Raw genomic sequence first — 25,453 nt, forward strand, 5'->3', positions numbered from 1 at the left:
GCCGTGAGCAACATCAACAGACGCTTCATCTGGGTGCTACAACTTAATTGAAACTTTATTCAAACAGCTTTTTGCATGTGATTTGGGACTTTTGCCTTAATGACTAGGCAGTAGGTCATTATGGAAGAATACCAGATGTCCCTGCTTATTCTGGGTCTGGGACTGTAGCAGCTGTGCTATGTTTTTCTGGTTGTCTTTCAGTTTTTCCATGAAGACTTCTGCAGTCTGTTTTTGGATTGGCATTTCTTCTGGATTAAAACCTCTCTGCTTCCTTCCTGTGACATATTAATTGAGTTGCTGGAGCAGACATTGAGTATGACAACTCAACTGACCCTTGACCTGCACATAAAATCCTCTGGATATCCAAATTTGCTCCATTTAGTATCCCATTAAGGAGTTTAAATTTGGGTTACTGCATTTTTCATTGTCTTTCAAAATAAGAGCTGAGTTTTGATTTGGATCCAACAAACTTTTATTTAAATTAAATTTCCTCAGCAATTCCAGTTTTCATTCAAATTTGCTTACATTCAGGATACGATTGTTAACTCCTGAAGAAAGGCACAGGGTTGAAATGCTGACTGCTTTGTGCTTCATTGGATGCTGTGTGACTTGCAGAATTTCTCCAGCACTTTTGTCCTATGTCTGAATTTTGCCCATTTCTCAGTCTCTATCACACTCTGGTTCATCTGTTATCAAAGTTTATGGTTTTAATTGATTTTTAATTAATAGATGTAATAAAATTTATGTACCTATTTTCCCACAGCTTTCCTTTGTATTATCCATTTTTATTATCACAATTGACCCAGGTTTAGCAGTCAAAATTGTAAATTGTTTTGAAGCTCTTTGTAGCCTCCCAACAATTTGGGCTGAATATTGCAAGTTTAATTGGGTATTGTGACAGAGTATATAGATGTATTTTTGGGGAGATAAATTGGAAAGGTTTGTTAGAGTAGGTTACATACAAACACTTTAAAACCGATCTTATTTGAAATACTGGAGCTCTGCTACACAGCTTTTTGCAAGAGCTTTGAAAAGTGCTCAAGAGACTTCACTAATGGATTGTTGTTTACAAATGGCAACAGGTGAAAGAGCTTGAAGCCACATATTGCCTGGAGGAGAGCTTGCTGTTGTAAGAGCTTACTGTTTTGTAAAACTGACTTTCTCTCAGAGAAACAGATCACTTGTATAGTGTTAGTCAGCAAGAGTAGCTGGGACTAGAACAGGAGAAGCTGGCAAGAAGCTCCATTTTGGAAGATGGACTGGTCAAAGCCCTTGTGGTTCATGCAAGAAGAGAGGACTGGCTATCTAATGTTTCACTTGGAATAAGAGAAACAAAAAGGAACTCTGGTGACCTGAAGGAGGTTATCATCTGGAGAACCCTGAAGGGGCATGTTTTGTCAACAAGACACTGGAGTGGCTGATGGAAGTACATCAGTTGTGGATGACCTGGAATAACAAATTTATTTCTGAAAACTGACAAGAACATTCCTGAGTGGTAACCATTTACCTTTCAAGCACCAAAGTCTGGTGAACTTTATAAATGTTAAATTTTGTGCACAGTTTAAGAGTTGTCTATAATCAGAGAACTTGGAAGAATGAGAAGGGAGACTGGACTGTGAGCCAAAGAACTTTTCTGAACTTGCGCATACATTACACACATGCACTTAGAATTAGTTTTTTTAGAAGGGGGGTTAATTTAAAGTGTGATTCTATTTTCACATGTAAACATAATTAAAAGCAACTTTTGTTTGAAGAACCATTTGTTTTGGTGAATATATATTGCTGCTGGGTTTTGGGGTCCTCTGGGCTCATAACAATTTCCCCATATTGGGTATGACTATTTGAAAAATGCTCATTAGTAAATAGCTTTGGAGCAAGAGTGAAACTAATGACAACCCATCCCATAAATGATTTTTTAAAAATTAGAATAGCTTGCCTAACATTTAAAATGAATTATTTTAAACAGATTTTGTCAAACCCTCCTGTCAATAACTGATCTTATTTTGTCATATGACAATTGGGATGGTTTCTTTCACTGCTTATTTCAAAGGGGTGAAACTTAATATTACTGATTTTTTAAAAAAATATGCTTGAATGTGAAACCCCAAGTTGAGAAGATAGCTAATTTGAATCTTGTTTTCCAAATCTGCATTAGAAATTTACAAAATAGTTGTCTTTGCCTGATGATCATCTGTCTAGACAAATTAATTTATTCTGTGTCAAACTCCTGATGTGCATTAAATCAAAATATTTGACAAGCCTTTGGGTTTAAATCTTGAAGTCATTGTCATCCTAGGCAGAGGACTGGGTATTTTAACCATAAATCAATCCATTGTTTCATATTGTAATAAATGCATTTGTACCCAAGAGTTGCTCTTCCCAGGAACCTGTTGAAATGCACAAGTGAGGATAGTTGGTAATACTTTGGCCAATTAATGGCCTCTACTGGAGGCTTATAAAAATCTGCCAAATAGCATTTTGTACACAGCTTCCAGCTATTGCCTCTGTACTTTAACAATGACAAATATTGTACTCAACATTTTGCTTTCTTCCACTACTTCTCCTATATCCAACTTTTTTGGTTTTTATAATGTACAATGAAGAAAAGGAAATGAAACTGAAAATATCACACGTGTTATATCTCAAGATAAAACTTCCAACAGTATAAACTCAGATCCCTACTCCACTGCCCTGGGTGAAGACAGAAAAGACAACGTGTTTGTGTATGTTCTCCACCTAACCTATCCTATTTTTAAAAAAAATTAGAGCAGCTTGTCCTGAGTGTTGCATATTTTGTAGCTTTTGATTCATACTGTGAATCAAAAAAAAGGTAAAACTATATCTCATCTGGAAGGGTGAGTACATTAAATGAAAATAAGATATAAAAGGTCACAATGTCTCTTCAAATGTCACAGATGATTCAAAATATGATATCTCATTTTGTGAGATATAATATGAAGGAACCATTGAAACACTGTTGGAAGTCTAGAGTTTTCCCATTTGAATAAGATGGCTCTTCTAGCCAATAATGTAGAGGAAAAACTCCTTTGGTTCAATAACCTGAAATGCAGTTGAAAAGATATTCAACATTTCTTTCTAATAGATTTCTAAGGATGGACAAGGCCAAAACTTGTCATTGTAGCAATATTAGATTTGCATCTGTCACAAGTAGGGTTAATATTAGAAAAGAAACAAGCCAGCTTATCTTTAGACATGTGAACATGATGCACCACTTTATATTAATGAATGTCAGGCATATATTGAAAATGTGTTGGCCAGTTTAAGAATCTTGTCCCATAGATCTCTAAGGCTCTTGCAAGTTCCAATTCCTAAGCCTTTTTAATCTTATTATGAAGTACTGGATGTAACATAAATAATCTATCATGTATAATTCCAATTAATCCTTTCTGAGAAGGATTCAATTGAAAAATATCAACTGGATCTGGTGGATATACAAATGGAAAGTCCGGTAATATGGTATTTAGAAATTTCTAATATCTAAAAACCTGAATGTTTGGTAAGTCATTTTTACTTGCCAGCTGTTCAAAAGACATTAAACAACCTTTCTTTAAAAATTTGCAAAATAAACAATATCTTTGATTTCAGTATAAAGATTGATCAATTATTGATGGTCGGAAAAAAAATTGAGATAGCACTAGATAAAACAAACAAAGGTTTTTGAAAATTAAAAATTTCCTAAATTGGAACCAGATTTGCAAATATGAGTATTGGATTAGATATGTCATTATTGATCTTGGAAAAACTAAATGGAAGAGAGGTCCCAATAAAGAGGCCACTGAATACTGCTGTTTAGATTTCAATTCTAAATCTGTCCATAATGGACAGTCCAATTGGTCAATTTAAAAATCCAAAAAGTTAGATAACAAACATTATTAAGCCCAGTAATAAAACCTAAAATTAGTAAGGCCATACCACCATTTTTTTCAATTGTTGTAAATGAAATTTACTAATTCTAGAATTTTTGTTCTTCCAAATAAAGGAAAAAAATTTTGAGTTAATATTAAAACAAGTATTTGAGGATGAAAACTGGAATCGCTTGAAATATTCAAAAACCTAAGTAATATTATAATTTTTAACTGCATTAATATGACGTATTAAAGATAATGATAAAGGAGACAATCTAGAAAAAGACAATCTCATGTCCTTGAATGGATGAAAAACATTGAGTTTATATAAATCTTTAAATTGTTTAGTAATTTTAACCCCCAAGTGTATGAAATTATGGTACTCGAGTGTAGATAGGGACTTGCATTTTTATCGGAAAAAGTTCACTTTTATGAAGGTTTAATTTGTATCCAGAAAAAGAGCTGAATTGAGAAAACACAGATTAACACCTGGGATAGATCTATTGGGATCTGATATATAAACTAATAGGTCGTCTGCTTCCTCTGTATCAACCTCTAACTTCAACAAACTGTACTCTTAGTTTTGGAGTCTATTTTATCTGCAAATTTGTGCAATTACCTTGATGGTAGCTGGAGTTGTGCATTTCTTTGTAAAGGAGGAGTAAAGATGGATTCAGAGTTGTGGTAAAGTAAATAGCCTGGTAAGTCATTCTGTCAAAATGTGGAAATGTTTTAGCAGAATACCCAATTGGGAAGGGAGTGTAATTAGGTGGGTATATGCAAGTAAACAGTTTTGTAACTAATGTACATCTCTCTGCTAAGGGTTATGGTGGCTATGAGCAGTCTGGTGATGCTTCAGGATATGGACAAGGCCAAAGTGGGTATGGTTCAAGTTATGGACAAGCACAGTCAGGTATATCTAATTTTGCCTCATTGTAGCTTTTCTTGAAAAGTGCATCTACATCAATGTAATGACTTCTATTTTTCAGGTTTGAATTCTCAATCTTCAACATCTGGTTATGGACAGGGTGGGCACGGCTATGGAAGTGAAGGAGCCCGTAATACTTACGGGCCACAGCAGATGTATGGAAGTTATGGACAGCATTCGGATTCCCCGAGCAGGTAATATGCCAGTAATGTTAGATTTTTAAATATTTTGCATTTAATGCTTTTAAGCAAGAAAATTGATACTTGTCCCTTCAAACCTCTGGTCCTGGTTTGAAAGAAGATCACGATTGTACAGGTCTTCCCCTCTACTATATAACAGGTGATGTTTTCTCCTACTTCCAAGTTTTGCCTATATAAATGATGCCCTAGATATAATTGCACATGCTTGTCCTTTATACTCTTGCCTCTGTCCACTCTAGTTCTACTCTGGTACTGTTACTTGGAACTACCATTGAATCTTAAGATGTTTCTTTAAATCACATGGATTCTCTAATTTATAAATATAGCGTTTCTTTGTTGGGACAGGATTTCTTGGAGGTCCCTGTTTTCCTTCCCCTTCCTGTGCAGTTTCCAGCCGGCTGGTTATAAATTACAATGTCCTGAACTACAATCGTTCCCATTTCTGTTTTTTCAACTTTTTTTTTAAAAAAAAAAAAGGCCTTCAGTAGTATATCCTTCTAAACAGGAACTAATGTACAGCACATCCAGTGTCTGACACCTGGTCAGCCAAGTAAAACGCTTTGTATATATTACAAGATTGTTTGTAGAGCATGCCTTGCCAACTTCCTGTGCCATTTAATACCACAGTTAAGTAAATAACTAATTTATTTTAGCCTAGGCAAATTTATGCTACTTACCCCTGATTGACTTATTGTAACATGGGGTTGAATGAGTCCTGGTCCTCCCAGTCCACACTTCCAATTTGAGCAGCTGCAGAACAAGGACTCAAAACGGTAAGCAATTCTTCATCCTGCAACTACTGCATGATTGTTAAGTTTACTTGATTTTGGAAGATTGTTCCTGTCCAGAGCAATAGTGTGTGCCTTAGTTACATGGTAACACTTGCTCTGTGGTACCCAGCCTTAATGCACCCATTCTTTTAAATATAAATATGGTTCATTTTGTAATATTAAAAATCCATTGAACAAACTGTTTTGCTGTTAAGTTTGCATATTGTTTTTGTACCCCTCTGGTCCATGCTGATCTGTGCCCCAATCTTTCTAGAAAGAGTTATCTTTGGTTTATCTTCAACTTTTGTTTTTAGCTTGGATTGAATTGTAACTGTTTGATCTGTATCCATAATTGATTTCTGGCTACTTGCCATTTGGTAACAGGTTCTTGAGTGGACTGCACCTTTATCAACCATCGGTGTCCTGTTTTAAACAGCCTGAAATTCAGCTTGAAATTTTCTTGACAAGTCGGTGGTCCAGCTTGAAATAACTTTTTAAGTTGTCTATTTTTCCTGCAGAAATGTCATGAAGTAACCCCACTAAATACTGCTTTACATTTTGCTGTTTTACTCACCCAGTGAGTAATGTCACGAGGTACCCCATGAGGTAAATATCGTGAGGTACCCCACTAAATACTCCACATAAATGTCATGTACCCCACTAAATACTGCTTTACATTTTGCTGTTTGACTCACCCAGTGAAATTAGTTCCCTTAGCTGCCTGCCCTGTTGGTGTGATTGCCAAATTTGGCACTTTTCCCCCTTTCAAACTTTGTGCAAAGGCAGCAGATGCTGGTAAGCTAAAATAATGTATTGGAAATATTGGGGTCAGGCCCATTCATTGAAAAACAAAATGTAATCTTTATCCACTGATGATGCCTGACTTACTGAACTTTTGCTGCTTTTAATTTCTTTCCTTGATAGTAAATGACAGGAAACATGGAGGATTTGAATGGATGAAGGCCTCAAATAACTGCTTACTATGTCCCTTTGACAAGAATTTGGAACTACAATAGTTTTCTTAACCAATTATTAGCCTCTGAACATTTTTGGCTCCGAATGCTTGCATCAACCAAGGGCAGTGATGCATTAACAGCTACATTGCTTGTGGCTACCAGATAAATTTTGGCTTCCAGAGTGAAAAATTTGCATCTAATTACTTCTCTTGCAGTTATGGCCCAAAATCGGAAACTGACTATAGTACCCAGTCAAACCAATCAAGTTACAGCCACTCAACCTCTTACCATACACCTCACGAGAGCTATGGCCAACAGCGATCAGGAGGTAAGTGTGTTGCATCTGATCGAGACTGCTCAAAACACAGTCACGAAACCTAGAGATGCCATGTAGTGGAGAATGAGCTCCACCCTAATATCTACCTATTTATGTTGGGCGATTCAGATATTTAGTGCTAGATGAGAAGATCTTGTTTGGAGGATGTATAATTTTAGTGCTTGGCAGAGATTCCAACTGTCGTCAGCTGATTACCTAGTAGAGCAGTGGTTCTCAACGTTTTTTCCAACTCGCATACCACCTTAAGCAACCCCTTACTAACCACAGCACCTATGGTAGATACCATAGGTGTTCTGTGGTTAATTTGAGATTATTTAAGGTGGTATGTTAATGGGGGAAAAAGTGGTGGAGCATTGGGATCCATGAACCCACATGCCAGAAGATGTTCCACTGGTTGTAGTGAAACTGAATTTAGTTACTGAATTGTAAGAAAACTATATAGTGTAATTTTTTTAAACTACTTTTCAACATGTTTAAAGGCTTTGTATTATTCACAGTAGTGGTGGTGGGGGCTCTATGCTGTTAATGTGCATAACTGAAAATTGATTAACTTGTGAAAAATGTAACTATATCTGAAGAAGATGGTTTATTTGTGGAGCAGCAATTTTTACATTTCTTGTCCTACTCTTCCACTTTTAAGCTGACTATGAGCAGGATAGATCTGGCAGAAGTAAATTTGAAGATGATAATCGAAACTTCGGCAGACAACAAGGTAATTGTGGTCGAGGCCGTGGAGGATACAGCAACAGTGGATTTGATGGAGACCGAGGAGGACGTGGTAGAATGGGGTAGGTGTTTCTTTAATCGTAATTATAACTAATCTGTTGACTTTGAGTTTTTTTAGCAGTATCACTTAAAACTTTAATCACTTTTGTTACAAAATTAAGAACACTTTTGTACAACTTGGTTATAAAGGTTTAATTGATTCTGCCACATTGTGCAGATGAATGCAGGGAGGAGTCCCATGTTATTCACTTGTTTCCATTGATCCATTTTATTCATACTAGCTTCTACCTAATTTTTCTATCTTTTGTGACAAAGTATTTACCTAAAGATTTCAACCAAAGCAGCCTGTTTTGCATTCACTGACCAGTGAGCTTTATGCTAGCTGTGTGCTAATCTTTCTATTCAGAGTTGAATTTTAAGATGGAGTGGAAAGGGTTCAAACATTCAGAAAAAGCCCTTTAACATTTCACTTATCTTGCCAAAAAGCTCTAATAATTTCTTGGATGAAATTTCAAATCAACTTTTTAGACCTTTGAAGCAATGTGATCAGTTTGTTGGTCCAATCATTTTGAGATTTGAGGTATTAATTGAAAATAGGGCATCTAAACTGTCATGAATCTTTTGGCTTTTGGGAGAGATTTTTCCCAATTTTGAGTTTTCTCACTAAGATTTTGTATTGGCAATTTTGCCTACAGCATGTAAGAGAACTGTGTAATCTCAGTTTTATGAATGTGTTAATGTCCTTCTAGTTCCAACCCTTCACTAAGATTGGTATAGTCGGAGATCAGTCACGTGATGGAGTAGTGGCCGGACGGTGAACTCCAGCCCTCTCCAGAAAAGTCGGGAAAAACAAGAGAAAATACAAAGGCACAGAAATACAAGTTAAAGAAAAGTGAGTATAAAGGTGGAAAGAAGATGGAGACAAAAGGAGAAAAATCAAAATCAACGGAAAGAAGAGAGGAAGAGAAGACAACGGAGGAAAAAGGTGAAGGCCTTACCTGTCCGAAGAGGCCCGCTGTGGAGAGAGGGCCCCACTACCTCAGGTCGGTAGAAAGAGAACTACAACAATGGCTCACAGAGCCGAGTAAAAGTGCGCAACCGCGCATGAAAAAAAACACACCGACGGGAGGGGGGACCAGCTGGGGAGTCGATCTCCACAGCCGGCAACGACAGCTGCAGAACACCTGCAGCAAGAAGAGACCACAGAAGACAATGGAAACAAGAAAGAAGAGGAGGAAAGGGCAGCAAAGAAACAACAGATGGTCAACCTAGAGGAAGAAGAAGAGGAAGAATACAGTGAAATAGATAAAGGGAAAGGCAAGGTAAAGGATATACTTGCTCTTGTTAGAGGATACATGGAGTCATTTAAAGAATGGCAAACACAGGAATTCAATGATTTAAGAAGAAGAATAAACAACACAGAAAAGAAAATAAATAAAATGGATATGACCTTAACAGAAATGGGGAAAAAAATGGACAAGATGGAAGAACGGGCAATAGCAGCAGAAATGGAGGTAGAAGACTTAAAAAAGAAATTGGAGGAATCTAATAAAAAAACTAAAGAGACACAAGAATTACTAGCCCAAAAAATAGATATAATGGAAAATTATAACAGAAGAAATAACATAAAGATAGTGGGCCTTAAGGAAGATGTAGAAGGCAAGAATATGAGGGAGTTTATAAAAGAATGGATCCCTAAGGCCCTAGGATGTCCAGAACTACAGCAAGAAATGGAAATAGAAAGGGCACATAGAGCATTGGCCCCTAAACCACAACCACAACAAAAACCAAGATCTATTGTAGTAAAATTCCTAAGATATACTACAAGAGAAAAGGTACTGGAGAAGACAATGGAAAAAGTAAGAGAGGGCAACAAACCACTGGAGTATAAAGGGCAAAAAATCTTCATTTATCCAGATATAAGCTTTGAACTCCTAAAGAAGAGAAAAGAGTTCAATGCAGCAAAAGCGATTTTATGGAAGAAAGGATATAAATTTACACTGAAGCATCCTGCGGTATTGAAAATATTTATTCCAGGACAACAAAACAGACTATTCTCGGATCCAGAAGAAGCACGAAAATTTGCAGAACAATTACAAAAATAGACTGAGGGATGAAGACGGGTAATGAGAGCAAAAATTATCACGATTGATATGTATGTGGGTAAAGACAAAAATAGACTGAGGGATGAAGACGGGCAAGGAGGGTAAAAATGACCACGATTGATATGTATGCGGGTAAAGAGGTATAAGAGTGAATAGAGACAATGGGCATATGTGAAAGTATCTGTAATTAGAGGAAAACATAGAGAGTATAGACAAGAATTAATAAGGGAAGGTAATGGAATAGAGAGAATAAGGAGGGAATTAAAAGAGTGACCTTTGTGACATATAAAAAGCGAAATCTTTTCTGGGGGGGGCTGGGTGGGGGAAAAGAGCGGTCACTGCAAAATCAGTTGACGCTTGCGAGTGGATTCGCAAATCCAAATGGAGAGGGGAGATGTGGTTGTCCGACAAGGGATAAAGGGCAACTCAGGAGGGGAAGGGGAGATTGGGGATAAAGAAGATAGAAATAGGAGAATAAGGAAAATGTTGGATGTTGTAGGAATGTTGTCTGGTAAAGAGTTGAAAATAAGAAAACAGAAATGGAAAAGGAGGAAAGGTAATGATGGAAAAACGGAAAGAGAAGATAAACAAAATATAAAATGGCTACGCTAAACTATATGACTCTAAATATTAATGGAATACATAACCAAATTAAAAGGAAGAAACTACTAAATTTACTGAAAAAGGAAAAAATAGATATAGCATTTGTCCAAGAAACACACTTAACTGAATTGGAGCACAAGAAATTAAAGAGAGATTGGGTAGGACATGTAACAGCAGCATCGTATAATTCAAAAGCAAGAGGAGTGGCTATATTAATTAGCAAAAATGTGCCATTTAAAATAGAAGAGGAAATAATAGATCCAGCAGGGAGATATGTTATGATAAAATGTCAGATATATTCAGAGCTTTGGAATCTACTTAATATATATTCACCTAACGAAGAAGATCAAAAGTTTATGCAAGATATCTTTTTGAAGGTAGCTAATACGCAAGGGAACATACTAATAGGAGGGGATTTCAATCTGAATTTGGATCCAAATATGGATAAAACGGGGAAAAAAATTAACAGGAAGAACAAAGTAACCAAATTTATAATTAAATCAATGCAAGAAATGAAACTTGTGGACATATGGAGGAAACAAAACCCAAAAGAAAAGGAATACTCATACTACTCGACTAGACATAAAACATACTCAAGGATAGACCTATTCCTGTTATCAGCCCACATTCAAGGGAGAGTTAGGAAAACGGAATATAAAGCTAGACTATTATCGGACCACTCACCCCTGTTATTGGCAATAGAGCTAGAGGACATCCCTCCAAGAATGTATAGATGGAGATTAAACCCCATGCTACTTAAAAGACAGGATTTTAGAGAATTTATTGAAAAACAATTAAAAATGTACTTTGAAGTAAATACGGAATCAGTGGAAGATAAGTTTATACTATGGGACGCAATGAAAGCATTCATTAGAGGGCAAATAATAAGTTATGCAACCAAGATGAAGAAGGACTATAATCAGGAAACAGAGCAGTTGGAAAGGGAAATAATAAACATAGAAAAAAAATTAGCAATAAAGGAAGATACAACCAAAAGAAGAGAATTGGCGGATAAAAAAATAAAATATGAAACATTACAAACATATAAGGTGGAGAAGAATATAATGAAGACAAAACAGAAATATTATGAACTAGGGGAAAAAACACACAAAATCCTAGCATGGCAGCTTAAGACAGAGCAAACTAAGAAAATGGTATTGGCAACAAGGAAAAAAGACAAACAAATTACATATAATCCAAAAGAAATTAAGGAAAACTTCAGAGAATTTTATGAACAATTATACCGAACCGAAAACGAAGGGAAAGAAGGGAAAATAGATGAATTTTTGACTAAAATTGAACTACCAAAACTACAAATAGAGGAACAAAATAAATTAACAGAACCATTTGGAACAGTAGAAATACAAGAGATAATAAAAAATTTACCAAATAATAAGACACCAGGAGAGGATGGACTCCCAATAGAATTCTACAAAACATTTAAAGACCTAATAATACCGCCCCTCCTGGATGTAATCAACCAGATTGATGAGACACAAAACTTACCAGATTCATGTAAAACAGCAATAATTACAGTGATACTAAAACAAGGGAAAGATCCACTCTCACCAGCGTCATATAGACCAATATCTCTGCTAAACACAGATTATAAGATAATAGCTAAACTATTAGCAAACAGATTAGCAGAACAGGTACCGAAAATGGTAAATTTAGACCAAACTGGATTTATCAAAAAAAGACGCACAACAGACAATATTTGTAAATTTATTAACTTAATTCATGCAGTAGAAGGAAATAAAGCACCGGCAGTAGCAGTTGCTTTAGACGCAGAGAAGGCCTTCGACAGAGTAGAATGGAATTACTTGTTCAAAGTATTGCAAAAATTCAGTTTACCGGAGAAGTATATTAATTGGATTAAAGCATTATATAAGGGACCGTTAGCGAAAGTGACAGTAAATGGACATGTATCAAAGCAATTTAACTTAAGCAGGTCAACGCGGCAGGGATGCCCACTATCACCATTATTGTTTGCGCTAGCTATAGAACCACTAGCAGAATCGATAAGAAGAGATAATAATATAAAAGGAATAAAAATAAAAGACAGGGAATATAAAATCAGTCTGTTTGCGGATGATGTGATAGTGTACTTAACAGAACCAGAACTATCAATAAAAGAACTATATAAGAAATTGAAGGAATATGGAGAAGTGTCGGGATACAAGATAAACGTAAATAAAAGTGAAGCAATGCCTATGAATAACGCGGATTTCTCAAAATTTAAGGAGGAATCCCCATTCAGATGGCAAACGCAGGCAATAAGATACCTAGGTGTGAAAATAAACAAAAATCTAGGCCAATTATATAAACTCAATTACAATCCACTAATGAAAAAATTACAGGACGATTTAGAGCATTGGAAAGAGCTACCACTAACACTGATAGGAAGGATAAACTGTATTAAAATGAACATTTTTCCAAGGATACTATACTTATTTCAGGCATTGCCAATACAACTGACAGAAAAATTCTTCAAAGAGTTAAAGAAAATTATAAGGAGATTTTTATGGAGAGGGGGGAAACCGAGGATAGCACTAGATAAATTAACAGAATGGTATAAACAAGGAGGCTTACAATTGCCAAACTTCAAAAATTATTATAGAGCCGCACAATTAAGATACCTATCAGATTTTTATCAAACAAGGGAAAAACCAGACTGGACGAGACTAGAATTAGATAAAATAGGGGAAAAGATACCTGAACACATATTATATAAATGGGACGAAAAATTGGTACAACATAGAACTTCTCCAGTATTACACCATCTCCTCAATATATGGAAGAAGATTCATGTAGAAAGAAATAAAATAAATTACCAAATACCAAAACTAATATTGACGCAAAATAAGCTACTCCCTTTTACAATAGACAACCTTGCCTTTAGAAAATGGGAAAAAAAAGGGATTAAAAGAATAGAAAATTGTTTTTCAGGAAGTAGATTCTTATCCTTTGAACAAATGAGAGATAAGTACAATATAACTGGAGATACAGCGCTGGCATATTACCAACTGAGATCCTACTTGAAAGATAAATTAGGAAGCAACTTGAGTTTACCAGAGGGAAGTAACCTTGAATATGTGATTACAGATACAATGTTAATCAAAAGATTTATAAAAAATATATATATTAAACTGCCAGAAAAGGAAAATGAGGAAACAAATGGTAAAACTAAACAAAAATGGGAACAAGATTTAAATATAAAGATAAAAAAGGAAACATGGGAGAAGTTATGCTCTGGAACGATGAGAAATACAATAAATACGAGGCTGCGTATGATACAATATAATTGGTTACACAGACTATACATTACACCGCAAAAGTTAAATAAATGGGACCCAACAGTATCTGATAGATGTTTTCGAGGAAAAAAGAAAGGGGAACAACAATTCATGCAATCTGGACATGTGAGAGAGTAGAAAAATTTTGGGATGATCTCAATCAGATATTAAATAAAATAACAGAAAACAATATACCAAAGAATCCAGAGATCTTTCTCCTAAGTAACATAAAAAATAAAGAATTTGCAATTGACTTGGAAGATGCACAAAAAAGATTTGTCAAGATAGCCCTAGCCGTAGCAAAAAAATGTATTATGTCAACCTGGAAATTGGAAGATAATTTGAAAATACAACAATGGTATATAGAAATGAATAAATGTATTCCATTAGAAAAAATAACATATAGTTTAAGAAATAATATTGAAATATTCGAACAAGTATGGGAGCCTTACATTAAATACAATAGCGAAAACCTACCGGGAACAAACATTACCTAAGTTGATGGCAGGAGAAGAAAAGAAAAGAATGGACTCAGTAGAATTTCTGGTGTATTCTTGTTGAATGACAACATTGTCTAACTGAATTAATGCAACCTAGATTGTATACCTAAAATGGATGAGAGTGGGGGGGGTGGGGGGAGAAAAAGTCACTGTAAATGTGTGGAAAAGAAAAAGTGTATATCATGGCTATTGTGATTTATGGTGTGAAAAATAAAAAATTTAAAAAAAAAAAAAAGATTGGTATAGTCGGACTTGGTTGCCTATTTGAAGACCGCTTGAATTTTGTCCTTTGTCCTGTGTCCTGTAATCCAGATTTTTGTATTGTTTGTAATGTAGCTGGGAATAAAACAGCATGACATCCTCTGACATGAGCAATTCCTCGCAGGTTTGCACTGGAATTTTGGATTTGTTTTATAAGTCATGGTATGATTTCAAGTCCCAATGACTGATGTGCCATTGGAAGATTTTTTTGCGTTTTGCTGTTTCTTCAAACAATTTCTAGAGCAAATTTTCATCCAAGTGCTGCTAAAAATTACTTTTTTTTTGTTTTAAGTATTGGTTACAATTCAAATAGAACCATTTGCATAGTGGATCCTATCAAGACTTGTTTGATTTCCAAGGATTTAAGGTGGTGTTTAAAATTGTTTCTGATCTTTGAGGAAATGTTTCGCAAATATCTCATTTATTTCAATTCACAAGAATTGCCCATGACTGAACTGTGCATTGTAAATGTTTTCATCAATTGAGTATCCTTTTCTAAAATTTGTAATTGCAGATTTGTGATTTAGTCTGTCTTGTGTTTTTCTAAGTATGACAGTGCTTTGGTTCATAACTGTTCTTTCAGTAGTTTGCATTTTCTAATTGGTTGACAAGTTCTGAAACTTCAAGGTATGATATAAGTGTAAACATGATGGGATAGAAACCATCACTATTTAGTAATATTGCTATTTTGAAGATTTTCCCAAAATAAGGAACAACAATTCTGATACTTGTGAACCATAATTGGAGGGTAAACATTTGCAATGATTTGTGTTTGAGCATCTTTTTAAAAATGGATGCATTTGTATATCTTCTGGTGGTCCATCCCAGAGGATGATGGTTCTTTGATGAGATACCCCACTGAGAAAGGATCAGCATGTGTGTGAATGGATTTTAGGTGAGTAGGGGGTTGCACAGGTCCAGATCCACCCTCTCGACATCCCCTCCCAGGTGTGTGTGTGTACTCAATTTTTTTTCTTTGCAGGAGTATATGATGTGCATTATTCTGCTTTTCCACTAAAGGGGCTAGTTTCCACAAGACTGGAGCAAGAATAGCAATGGATATTATAAATCTGAAATTAAAGCACATGCCGGGAGAATCCGGCGGGGCATCTATTTATCCTGCCTGATCCATTTAATAATTTGACCTTAGTTAAATATTTTGGAGGGGGTGGAAAATCTAGCATTATTCTTCCGATTAATCAACTGATGATCAGTTCAGGCAAACTGCTGCCCTTGGTATGATACTATTGTTAATTGGTAGACCAGCAAAGCTTCATTAGGGGATCTGATGGACATTGCATTGATGCTGTAATATTTCTAGTCAATCTGGCTGACTTTGCTGAGGATTGCTCTAACATTTCATGATGGGCTGATTTTGGATAAACAAAGCAGTCTTAATCTAAAATAAGAGTAAAGGTTTTGTGGTGAGGGAAAGGCTGAAATATTATTGTGATATTTTTTTAAAAACTGCAATACTTGGTTTTTAATCTTTGTTCTCATTTGTAACTTTGGAAATTTGTATATATGGATTACAAATAGTTCTAGTGATATGGAAAAATATTTTTATGCTTCAGGAGGTGATTACTTGATTTGGAGCATTAACTGTCTCTCAACGCAAATGCTACCTGACCAAAGTCGTAACATTTCTTGCTTAAGCATGCTGTGGATTGTTGAAACTCATGGTACTGCATCACTTAACACTTATCAATGCAAGATGAGCAGTTAAACTTGCTTCATAGCAGAAGCATTTCTGGTTTGTCTTAATTTTGACATAGGCTTCAGGATTAAGTTAAAAGATTGGTTTTGCTACTTGATAGGTTTGCCTTTAATTATTTGCACCTACCTATTGAGTGTGTGGTTATGTACATATTTGAAGTAAGATTATTAAAATTTTTGTGTTAACATTGCATTTTCTGCATTTTGTGTGCTACAGGTTTCAGAGTGAATGAACTAGTACACTTCTCCACCTCTTAAATGAGACTTGTGCATTGCACACTTTTTGGCTTCTGCAGCTATAAACATAAATTGCAAATGAAACTGTTTTAGTTGCTTTGAATTTTTTAAAAACCTAATTGAAGCTCACCTTCTTTCAAGGAAACTTTTCATTCTTAAAGCTAAATGTCAGGAACATAGAACAATACAGTATAAAACAGGCTCTTTGGCCTTTGTTGTGCTGACTCGTATATCCCGTCCTTTTTTAAAAAGTTGCTAAACCCTTCCTACCCCATAACCCTCTATTTTCCTTACATCTATGTGGCTAAGTGCATCTTAAATGGGCCCAATGTTTCTGCTTCCACCACCATCTCTGACAAGGCATTCCAGGTGCCACCCTGTATTTTAATATTTTGTTTTTAAAAATAACCCAATATCTCCACTTTGTACTCATGTCCTGTGGTGTTTGCTGATCCTGCCCTGGAAAATGGGTACTGGGTGTCCACCCTATCCATGCCTCATATAATCTTGCAAATCACTATCGAGTCTCCTCTCATCCTTCAATACTCCAAAGAGAAAAGTCTCAACTCTGCTAACCTTGCCTCATTAGACTTGTTTCCCAATCCAGCAGCATCCTGGTAAATCTCCTCTGCACTCTCTCCATAGCTTCCACATCCTCCCTATAATGAGGTGAGCAGAACTGAACACAATACTCTGTGTGGTCTTACCAAAGATTTGTTGAGTTATATAATGACCTAATGACCTATCTACTCCTGAATTCAATCCCCCTATTAATGCATCCCACAGGCTGCCTTAACTATCCTATCAACCTGTGCAGCGACCTTGAGGGATGCATGGATTTGAACCCCAAGGTCTCTGTTCATCCACACTCTCAAATAACTGACCATTAACCCTGTACTCAGCCTTCTGGTGTGTTCTTTCAAAATGAATCACCTCACACTTATCCAAATTGAATCCATCTGCCACTTTTCTGCCCAACTCTGCATCCTGTCGATATCATCTTGCTCCATCCACAACTCCTCCAACCTTCATGTCATCTGCAAAGTACTGACCCAGCCATCTGCCTCTTCATCCAGACATGTATAAAAATCACAAATAGCTGGAGTCCCAGAATAGATCCCTGTAGCACTCCACTAGTCACTGGCCTCTAGTCAGAATACTTTCCTTCCACTACTACTCTCTGCTTTCTACAAGCCAATTTTTTATCCGAACAACCAAGATTCCACTGACTTTCTGGATGAGTCATGTGGGACCTTGTCATATGCCTTGCTAATAAAATCCATGTCAACCACATCTACTGCCCTACCCTCATCAATTTTTGTCACCTCCTCAAAAATCTCAATTAGACTCATGAGGCCTGATCATGCTGACCGTCCTTGAGTAGACTGTACTTCTCCAAATACTCCTTAAGAATCCTCTCCATTAGTTTACCCCAGAAGTAAGACTCATCGGACTATAATTCCCATTGTTCTCTCATTACCTTAAACAAGGGGACTACATTTGCCATTCTCCAGTCATCTGGCAGCCTCCCCTGCAGCCAAAAAGGATTCAAAGATCATAGCTAACACCCCAGCTATCTCTTCACTCACTTTCCACGGCAGCATGGGGTATAATGCACGTCTGGCCCCAGGGACTTGTTTTCAAGAAGACCCAACACTTCCACTCCCTTAATCTCCACATTGTCCAGCACATAGGCCTATTCAATTTCAGCCTTGCCCCTGATCAAGTCCTTTTGTGAATACTGACACACAGTATTCATTTTGGACCTCCTCTGCCTCCAGGCACCTTGTCCTTTGACAGCCTCCCCTTCATTGTCATCCTTCACATAAGCATAGAATGCCTTGGGATTCGCCTTAATTCTTCGTGCCAAGGCCTTCTCATGCCCTCGAGCTCTCCTAAGTCCTTTCCTGGCTACCATATTCTCACACCAACAGGACTTCAAATTATGAAAATTGCACTTTTTCTGAGAATCATCCCTAAGATGACATCAAATCTTAAAGGAAAGATTTTTTCAAGCAATTTTCAGTAGAAGGCTTTAACATAAGTTAGGCCACTGTTGATAAGTTAGGGATGACATTATGGTCAATACATTATACCTTGAATCATCAAGATAAAGCCTTTTTTGGTTTCAACCTATAACTGGCATGAGGAAAGCATCATTTCTTCCATTTTTTCCTCTGCAGCGGTGGTGACCGTGGTGGCTTCAATAATTTTGGTGAGTTGAGAGTATTGGAACTATTTCAGTGAAATTCTGACTTTGTACCATAAGCCACCATTTCCACATCTTGCAGTGTTGGAACATTAACTTCTGTGAGTGTGTACAACCTGGAAAATTCAAGTCGGCAAGTGCATGCCAGTTGTACTTCCTTTAAAAAAAAAAAGGGGGGGGTGTGGGAGCAGGTTGGGGAGAGGTAGAAATTAGCTCTTCCAAGATTTTGTACTTGCAAAACTAAGGGTTCCTATTGGCATTCTAGCAGCTCCATTACTTGAAATTTATATTAAAATTAATTACATAAATTGCTCCAAAAGCACATATGCCATTTGGAAAAGTGTTAATTATGATGTCTGGTATGGTTAATGTATTTGATCAGAACAACTAAAATCAACTGCTTGAGAGGAATCTACAATCCCATAGGAATCCCATTTATATATATTTTAAATTGTTTTATCAATCTTCATTTCCTGGATTTGTAGATCTTAACTGAAATGCTTGGGTGTGTACTACTGGATAATGTGTGTAACTTGTTCAAATCAAGAAACTAGTATCTTTGCTGGCTAAAATGATCCAAACTCGAGCAGTAGTTATCAATATTTCTTAACTGACTGTTCTCTAAGAATTAAAATACAAATTCTCATCCACATCAGGGCAGCAATAGTGAGGGTGAGATCATGTTCCACATTGTAATTTTGGGAGAATGCTTCTAAAAATCTGAATCAATCTATGCCCATCTGTACACTGAAATGAATAAGACTGCTTGTCATAAAACCCAAAGTTGATAGGTTTTATGGGTTAATAACGGCATGATTTAGTGTTTGACTGTTGAAGGAGAATGTTCGGAAAATTATTTTATGCACATTTGCATTAAACATTGTAATGCTGTTTTCATGTAAATGACAGTGACGATTGTCAGGTTACAAATGTGTTGATGGTTTGACACTCCTCAGAAATTTTTATGGCCTTTGTTTGGTCAAGTGTGTAGACAATTAGGTCTTAAAGATAGAAAGGGGGAGCAAATTAAAAGGTGGTATGGATAATATTGCTCCCAAAGAATCTGATGCATTTATAGTTGTATTTATAAAATTATAGTTGTATTCCTGCATGTGCTTCATTAACAGTTTTTAAAGTGATTTGGAATTTGTCATTCTGCAGGCTCAAGAGGACATGGTCAAGGTCCTAATCCTGGTATATGCAGACTTTAATATTCTATGAATTGATATTTACTATTTTAATGTAAAAGGTACATACAACCAATTGGTCAGGTGGACATAACAGGATTTAAATGCTGCACTTATGGTGGCAAGTTTTCACATGATCTGATTTAAAACTGATTTACCAAATATCTGGCCCAGTAATGAACTACCCTGATCAATGCAAATACCCTACAAATTGGGGACTTGACGAATTGATTGTTTCCTTCTCCCACTAACTTGTACTTCACAAAGAATAATGCCCTGGGAGGCTGGAGCACAATCAATTTTGTACTCTCCTTCAGGAGAGCTGCAAGGAGACGAGTGAAGGAATGGAACGAATGGGTGGGGTTGGAGACCTGGCATAGATTCGCTGAGGAAATGACCTAGTGTTACAAGATGTGAGAGATGATTCTGTGTCGTCCTGATATCTGGAGTATAGCTCTGCTGCAATTAATTTGACTTTAGCCACAGAACTGAGGTTGCAACAGAAAAATAGTTTTGAACTTGATCTGTTTTCTGATTTGACTCTTAATTTACAAGTTCAAGGCTATCTTCAAGAACAAGCAAAATGAAACTTGTCTTTTTGTCCACAGCTTCTGATGATGATTCTGATAACAACACTATTTTTGTCCAAGGATTGGGAGATGATGTAACAACTGAACAAGTTGCAGAGTTCTTTAAACAAATAGGTGTGATTAAGGTTAGTACATATTTAACCCATATTTTCTGAGGAGCAGTGTGGATTAGTGATGACTTGTCTATATTTTGCAGATTAATAAGAAAACTGGAAATGCTATGATAAACCTCTACACTGATAAAGTGACCGGGAAATTGAAAGGTGAAGCAACAGTGTCTTTTGATGACCCACCATCAGCAAAAGCAGCAATTAATTGGTTTGATGGTAAGATTCTTTTAAAGTAATGAGAGGAGAACCTTCCACTGGCAGTTCTCCAGTCAGGTGGCCTTAGTTTCTAGTAGTAAGTTTATATATACACTCTGAGGTCCCTACTGCAAGTGGTCTGAAAAATCCCTCGTCCCGGCATCATCAAGGAGAGCGGCCTCCCGGACAGGAGTGGGTCCTCTGGTTCAGTGGCGTCTTATCCCTCCTCGGCACATAGGCCTAGGGGAAGAATCTGAGTTGGAACTCCCAACATCATGAGCTCCAGTGACAAGGAGACGGGAGCCTGCCGACTCACCAGTGAATATTCCACTGGCCCAGAAAGCCTTCACAGGGATCAGCGGCAGTGGTGGGTTAGTGTTCGGGATCGGCAGCAGAAGTTGGGAGATCTCTGATCAGCAGCAGTGTTAGGTTCATTTTGGGATTGGCGGGGCCAACATTTTTTTTAAGAATTAAGCATTTTAATGATTTTAAAAAGCCTTCCCTTTGTTGTTTAAACATTGATACAAGTGATTTCCTGTTACTACTGGGCTGTTTTTATTTTTTTTAAAATGACCAGTTCTGAAAAACTTTATCCGTCATAGACCCAGACCCAACCATTGAGATGATCAGAGTTGTACTGAACTACAACTGTCAGACCTGCTATAAGCATTGCCTGGGCCCTCTAACAATGGCAAAGAATCCCTTCAGAGTCACTGAGTGTGGATTTGCTCCCAGAGCCACACATTCCATTTCAATCCAAGCTCCAGAATCAATATTTGCACACTTGGAACCAATGAACGTTCTGCATTTGTCTTTTTCCTTCTGTGAAATCAATGGGGCAGCTGGGTTTGACAAAATAATCTGACAAATTCTGAATCTATAGAGTTCACACTGTTGATTTGAAGCTGCAGAGGTGTTCAAGGAGCAGCATAACGGATGGGGAGACCTAACCTCACCCAAGTTAAATTGATTAAGGTCTCGCATGATCTTAAGGTTTAAGTGGGCAATCTGAAACATCTGCTTTCTAGTGAGGGGAATGTTGGATGCCACCTAAAAAGTGTCAAGGCATGAACTTTAACCATGGTGTATTTTTAAGGAAATGATGTACTCACACTAGAAGTGTGGCTTTTTGTTTATTGAAATCAAAGATGGTTCCTCCCAGCCCCACATACTATGATTTTATGTGATGTCATGTGCCTGTTAACAGCACATAAGTAGTAAGTATACTAAACTACAGTAAGATTAAAGAATACAAATAAAACTGTGCTAATTACTGTCCCACTTAGCAATGTGAAACACACTAAATAGGCAAGTCATTGAACGTAGTCCCTGAGATGTATTGAATGATGTCTTTCTCTTTTTGCTCTTCTTGGAGATGAAGAATCTGGAGGGGGACTTTTTGATTTTTCAGGAGGAGGTAAATCCTCCTCTTTGGCTGTGAGCTCAGCTGTTGGTCGGTACCATTTTGTGTCTGTTCTGCTCTGCTGTCCTGACTAGCCCACGATGAGGGTTCCTCCACATTGGTAATGGAGTTATCTGGGGAGCGTCAGTGTCAGAATGTGCCCAAAAAGGGTGTTTTGGAGATCATTTGTCTTCGGAACAGACACTGGATTATCCACCACTCTTAACTGAGCGGTGTGGTTTCCATACTTTGCTTCCCACCAGAACAGAATATGAACATGGACTCTTTTTTAAGAAGGATTCCTCTTATCCATGCTGCTTTATTTTTTTGTTAATTCCTTACTAGTACTCAATTCTTGATTTCCAGAGATCTGGTTGGTTACAAAGGCTGATGACTGTAATGAGTCGGATTCTTAAGTTATCCCTAACATTAGTTCTGCTGGCGTTTGTTTTGTTATCGAGTGTTCTGTGTTTCTATATGACAACAGAAAATCTGAGATTTTGTAATTCCATGATATTTTCAGTGATTTCTTTGTCGTCTTGGCTTTTTAAAATGATTGCACAAAGTGTTCAGCTTCTCAATTGGTACTTGGGTGGTAGGGTCCTGCCAAGTCATGTCATTGTTATGTAGAAATAGTTTAAAGCATCTGATACAAATTGAGGTCAATGTTCTGTGTGTAGTCTATATCCTGCGAACCTACTCCGCAGCTTAATTTTCTGTTCTGTTGTCATTCGCATATGTGATGCTATTGGCTGTTTAGAGTTGCATCGACAACAATAACATTTTTACCCATGAATGGACCAGTGAAATCAATGTGAATCTGGTGCCATGATAGTGATGGTCATTTCCATGGGTTACCTTTGTTTGGGGTGTTTTGGGTTGCATTTCCTGGCAATTGGAACATCTCACCGTCTGTCAATATTGATGGCCACCAGATATGCATGCGTGCTAGGACTTTCCTTCAGACCATCCCTGGATGATTGGTGTGGAGCTCTGATCACATGGCCGCTTGCCATTTCTTAGGAATGATTGTCCTTGACGCCCCGCCCCCCCCCCCCCCCCCCCCCACAATAAACAACGCTCTTCAATTGATACCTCATTGCCTTGTGTATAATAAGCCTTTATATCAGGAGAATTAGTATTGACCTTGGGCCACCCATTTAAGGTGAAGTATAGAACCTTTGACAGTGTAGTTTCTTTCTGCACCTCTTTGGTGTAATCGGTCAGTGAAGTTGTTCCTGATTGATAGCTGTCATTTCTGCCATCTATTTAATCATCCCTTCAGTTTCAGGCAGAGATAGGTCCAATAATGCAGCAGCATGGGCCATCTAGATTTGCTAGTTTGTTTTAAATCCTGATCATATGCTGTGAGCTCCATTACCCACCTTCGAATTATTGTCACAGCTAGCACTGGAATGCCCTTTCGAGGGACTAAAATTAAACTCAGTGGTTTGTCTGTCACCAAGGTAAACTTCCTACCATATAGGTATTGGTGAAATCACTTGAGACCAAAAATAATGGCAAGTCCTTTTTCTAGTTGTGCATAATTACAATCACAAGCTGTCTTTTGTGTGACAATACAGCACCAGAATTTACTGGCAAAACATCAACAGCTAGGGTTACTTCTGGGGTCATGATGGATGAGAACATGTTGGGGCACTGGATAACCTCAGATTCATCTGGGAAAACTGAAGATACCAGAGGTGAGAGGGGGGGCCCATGATGAGGAAGGGTTGGATGCTTGGAGTACAGGAAACATAGGGGGATGTACCTCTTGAAAACAGCTGCACTTCTTGGAAGCTGTTGGGACAGAAAACGCTGCCTGTCTGAGAGGTCGACACGTTTGCAAGTCAAACATTGGTGCTGAAGCAAAGCCAAGAAAACAAAAGTCTAGCAGAGCCATGGTAGTAGTGAGATACAGAAAGGGGTTTCTGCAGCAACAAATGGGATTTAAGGATGGTGTTGCCTACCTGGTGCTCGGATCCAGGACGTCACAGACTGATTACAAGGCATACTCAGGTGTGAAGATGAATAGCCGGAAGTGTTGGTATATGTTGGCACAAATGATATCGGGAAGAAAATAAATTCTGCAGTGTGACTTCAAAGAACTCAGAAGACTGAAAAGCAGAACTTCCAGGGTTATCTCTGGTTGGCTTCTAGATCCTTGTGCAGGTGAGAGCAGGAGATGGGGGAATCTGTGTGTGGCTGTGGAGCTGATGCATGAAGCAGGGATTTGGATTCTTAGAACACTATGATCTGTTGTGGGGTAAGGATGAATTGAACAGGGTTTCACCTTAACAGACAGTGGACCAGCATTCTGGCAGGCAGGTTTGCCAATGCTACACAGTAGTGGGGGGTGGAGAGAGAGATGAACTAGAAATACAAAGATGTTAAAGGGAAAGAGAATAAGAAAAGTTAAAACAATTAATGGGGCAGAAAGCTCAGGAAGGGTTAAGAGAGTATGGCCAAGGGCAATAGGAATAGATGTGAAAGGATAGGGGAGTAATGGATTATATATAAATGCATGAAGTATAAGAAATTGATGAGCTTGAGGCACTGTTGGAAATTGACAAGTATAATGAATTAGAGGAATTAGAGTCCTGATTGCAAGAGGACCAAGACTGGGAAATGACTATTCAAGGGTATACGTCCTATCGAAAGGACAGACAAGTGAGCAGAGTTGGGGGGTGGGGGTGGTGTGATGGCTCTTTTGGTGAGGAATGAAATTCAGTCCCTTGTGAGGGGTGACATAGAATCAGGAGATGGGTCGAACTGAAAAATTGTAAGGGCAATAAGATCCTAATGGGAGTTATCTACAGGTCCCCAATCAGTAGCCTTAATATAGGGTCCAAGTTGAATAGAGAGTTAAAATTGGACATGTTGCAAAGATAATCCTACGGTTGTTATGGGGGATTTCAACATGCAGGTCGATTGGGTTGGAAAGGGAGGAAGTTTATGGAGTGTCTGTCCTGGGTAAACTTGTACCTCTTATTTTGTTCGTTTTAGATTGGTCACAGTGTTTGAGCTACTGAAACAAAATACACACACAGTTCAGTTAATACAAATGTTTATTACAAATTCAAAAGCTGATTTCAAACTACAATATGCAAGCCCTTCCCAACTATACTTATCAATGCCTGGACTGGTCCCAACTGCTGAAGTGAGGCAACGACCGCACACTTGTAGTAGGTTGTCGGGGCGCTGGTAGCAGCTTCTCCACCTCCCCCGACTGGGATGTTGGCTGGACTCTAGAAGTTCT

The 25,453-nt window shown here is 37.5% G+C and overlaps 1 protein-coding gene across 4 annotated transcripts in view; it reads left to right on the plus strand.

Annotated features, from left to right (window-relative positions):
* The window catches only part of LOC138749990 (RNA-binding protein FUS-like), a 49,005-nt gene that overhangs the window by 12,324 nt on the left and 11,228 nt on the right, over positions 1–25,453 (plus strand). For all 4 annotated transcript variants that reach the window (XR_011348994.1, XM_069912123.1, XM_069912125.1 and 1 more), the window contains exons 4-11: positions 4,689–4,779; positions 4,856–4,988; positions 6,936–7,048; positions 7,698–7,845; positions 18,685–18,716; positions 19,872–19,904; positions 20,506–20,612; positions 20,684–20,813. Coding sequence is in view for 3 of the 4 variants with exons in the window: in XM_069912123.1 (XP_069768224.1) it covers positions 4,689–4,779; positions 4,856–4,988; positions 6,936–7,048; positions 7,698–7,845; positions 18,685–18,716; positions 19,872–19,904; positions 20,506–20,612; positions 20,684–20,813 (787 nt within the window). In the remaining variant the exon portion in view is untranslated. The remainder of the gene's footprint in view (positions 1–4,688; positions 4,780–4,855; positions 4,989–6,935; positions 7,049–7,697; positions 7,846–18,684; positions 18,717–19,871; positions 19,905–20,505; positions 20,613–20,683; positions 20,814–25,453) is intronic.

The sequence above is a fragment of the Narcine bancroftii genome, chromosome 14 (genome assembly GCF_036971445.1).
Source record: "Narcine bancroftii isolate sNarBan1 chromosome 14, sNarBan1.hap1, whole genome shotgun sequence".
NCBI classification, from domain to species: Eukaryota; Metazoa; Chordata; class Chondrichthyes; order Torpediniformes; family Narcinidae; genus Narcine; species Narcine bancroftii.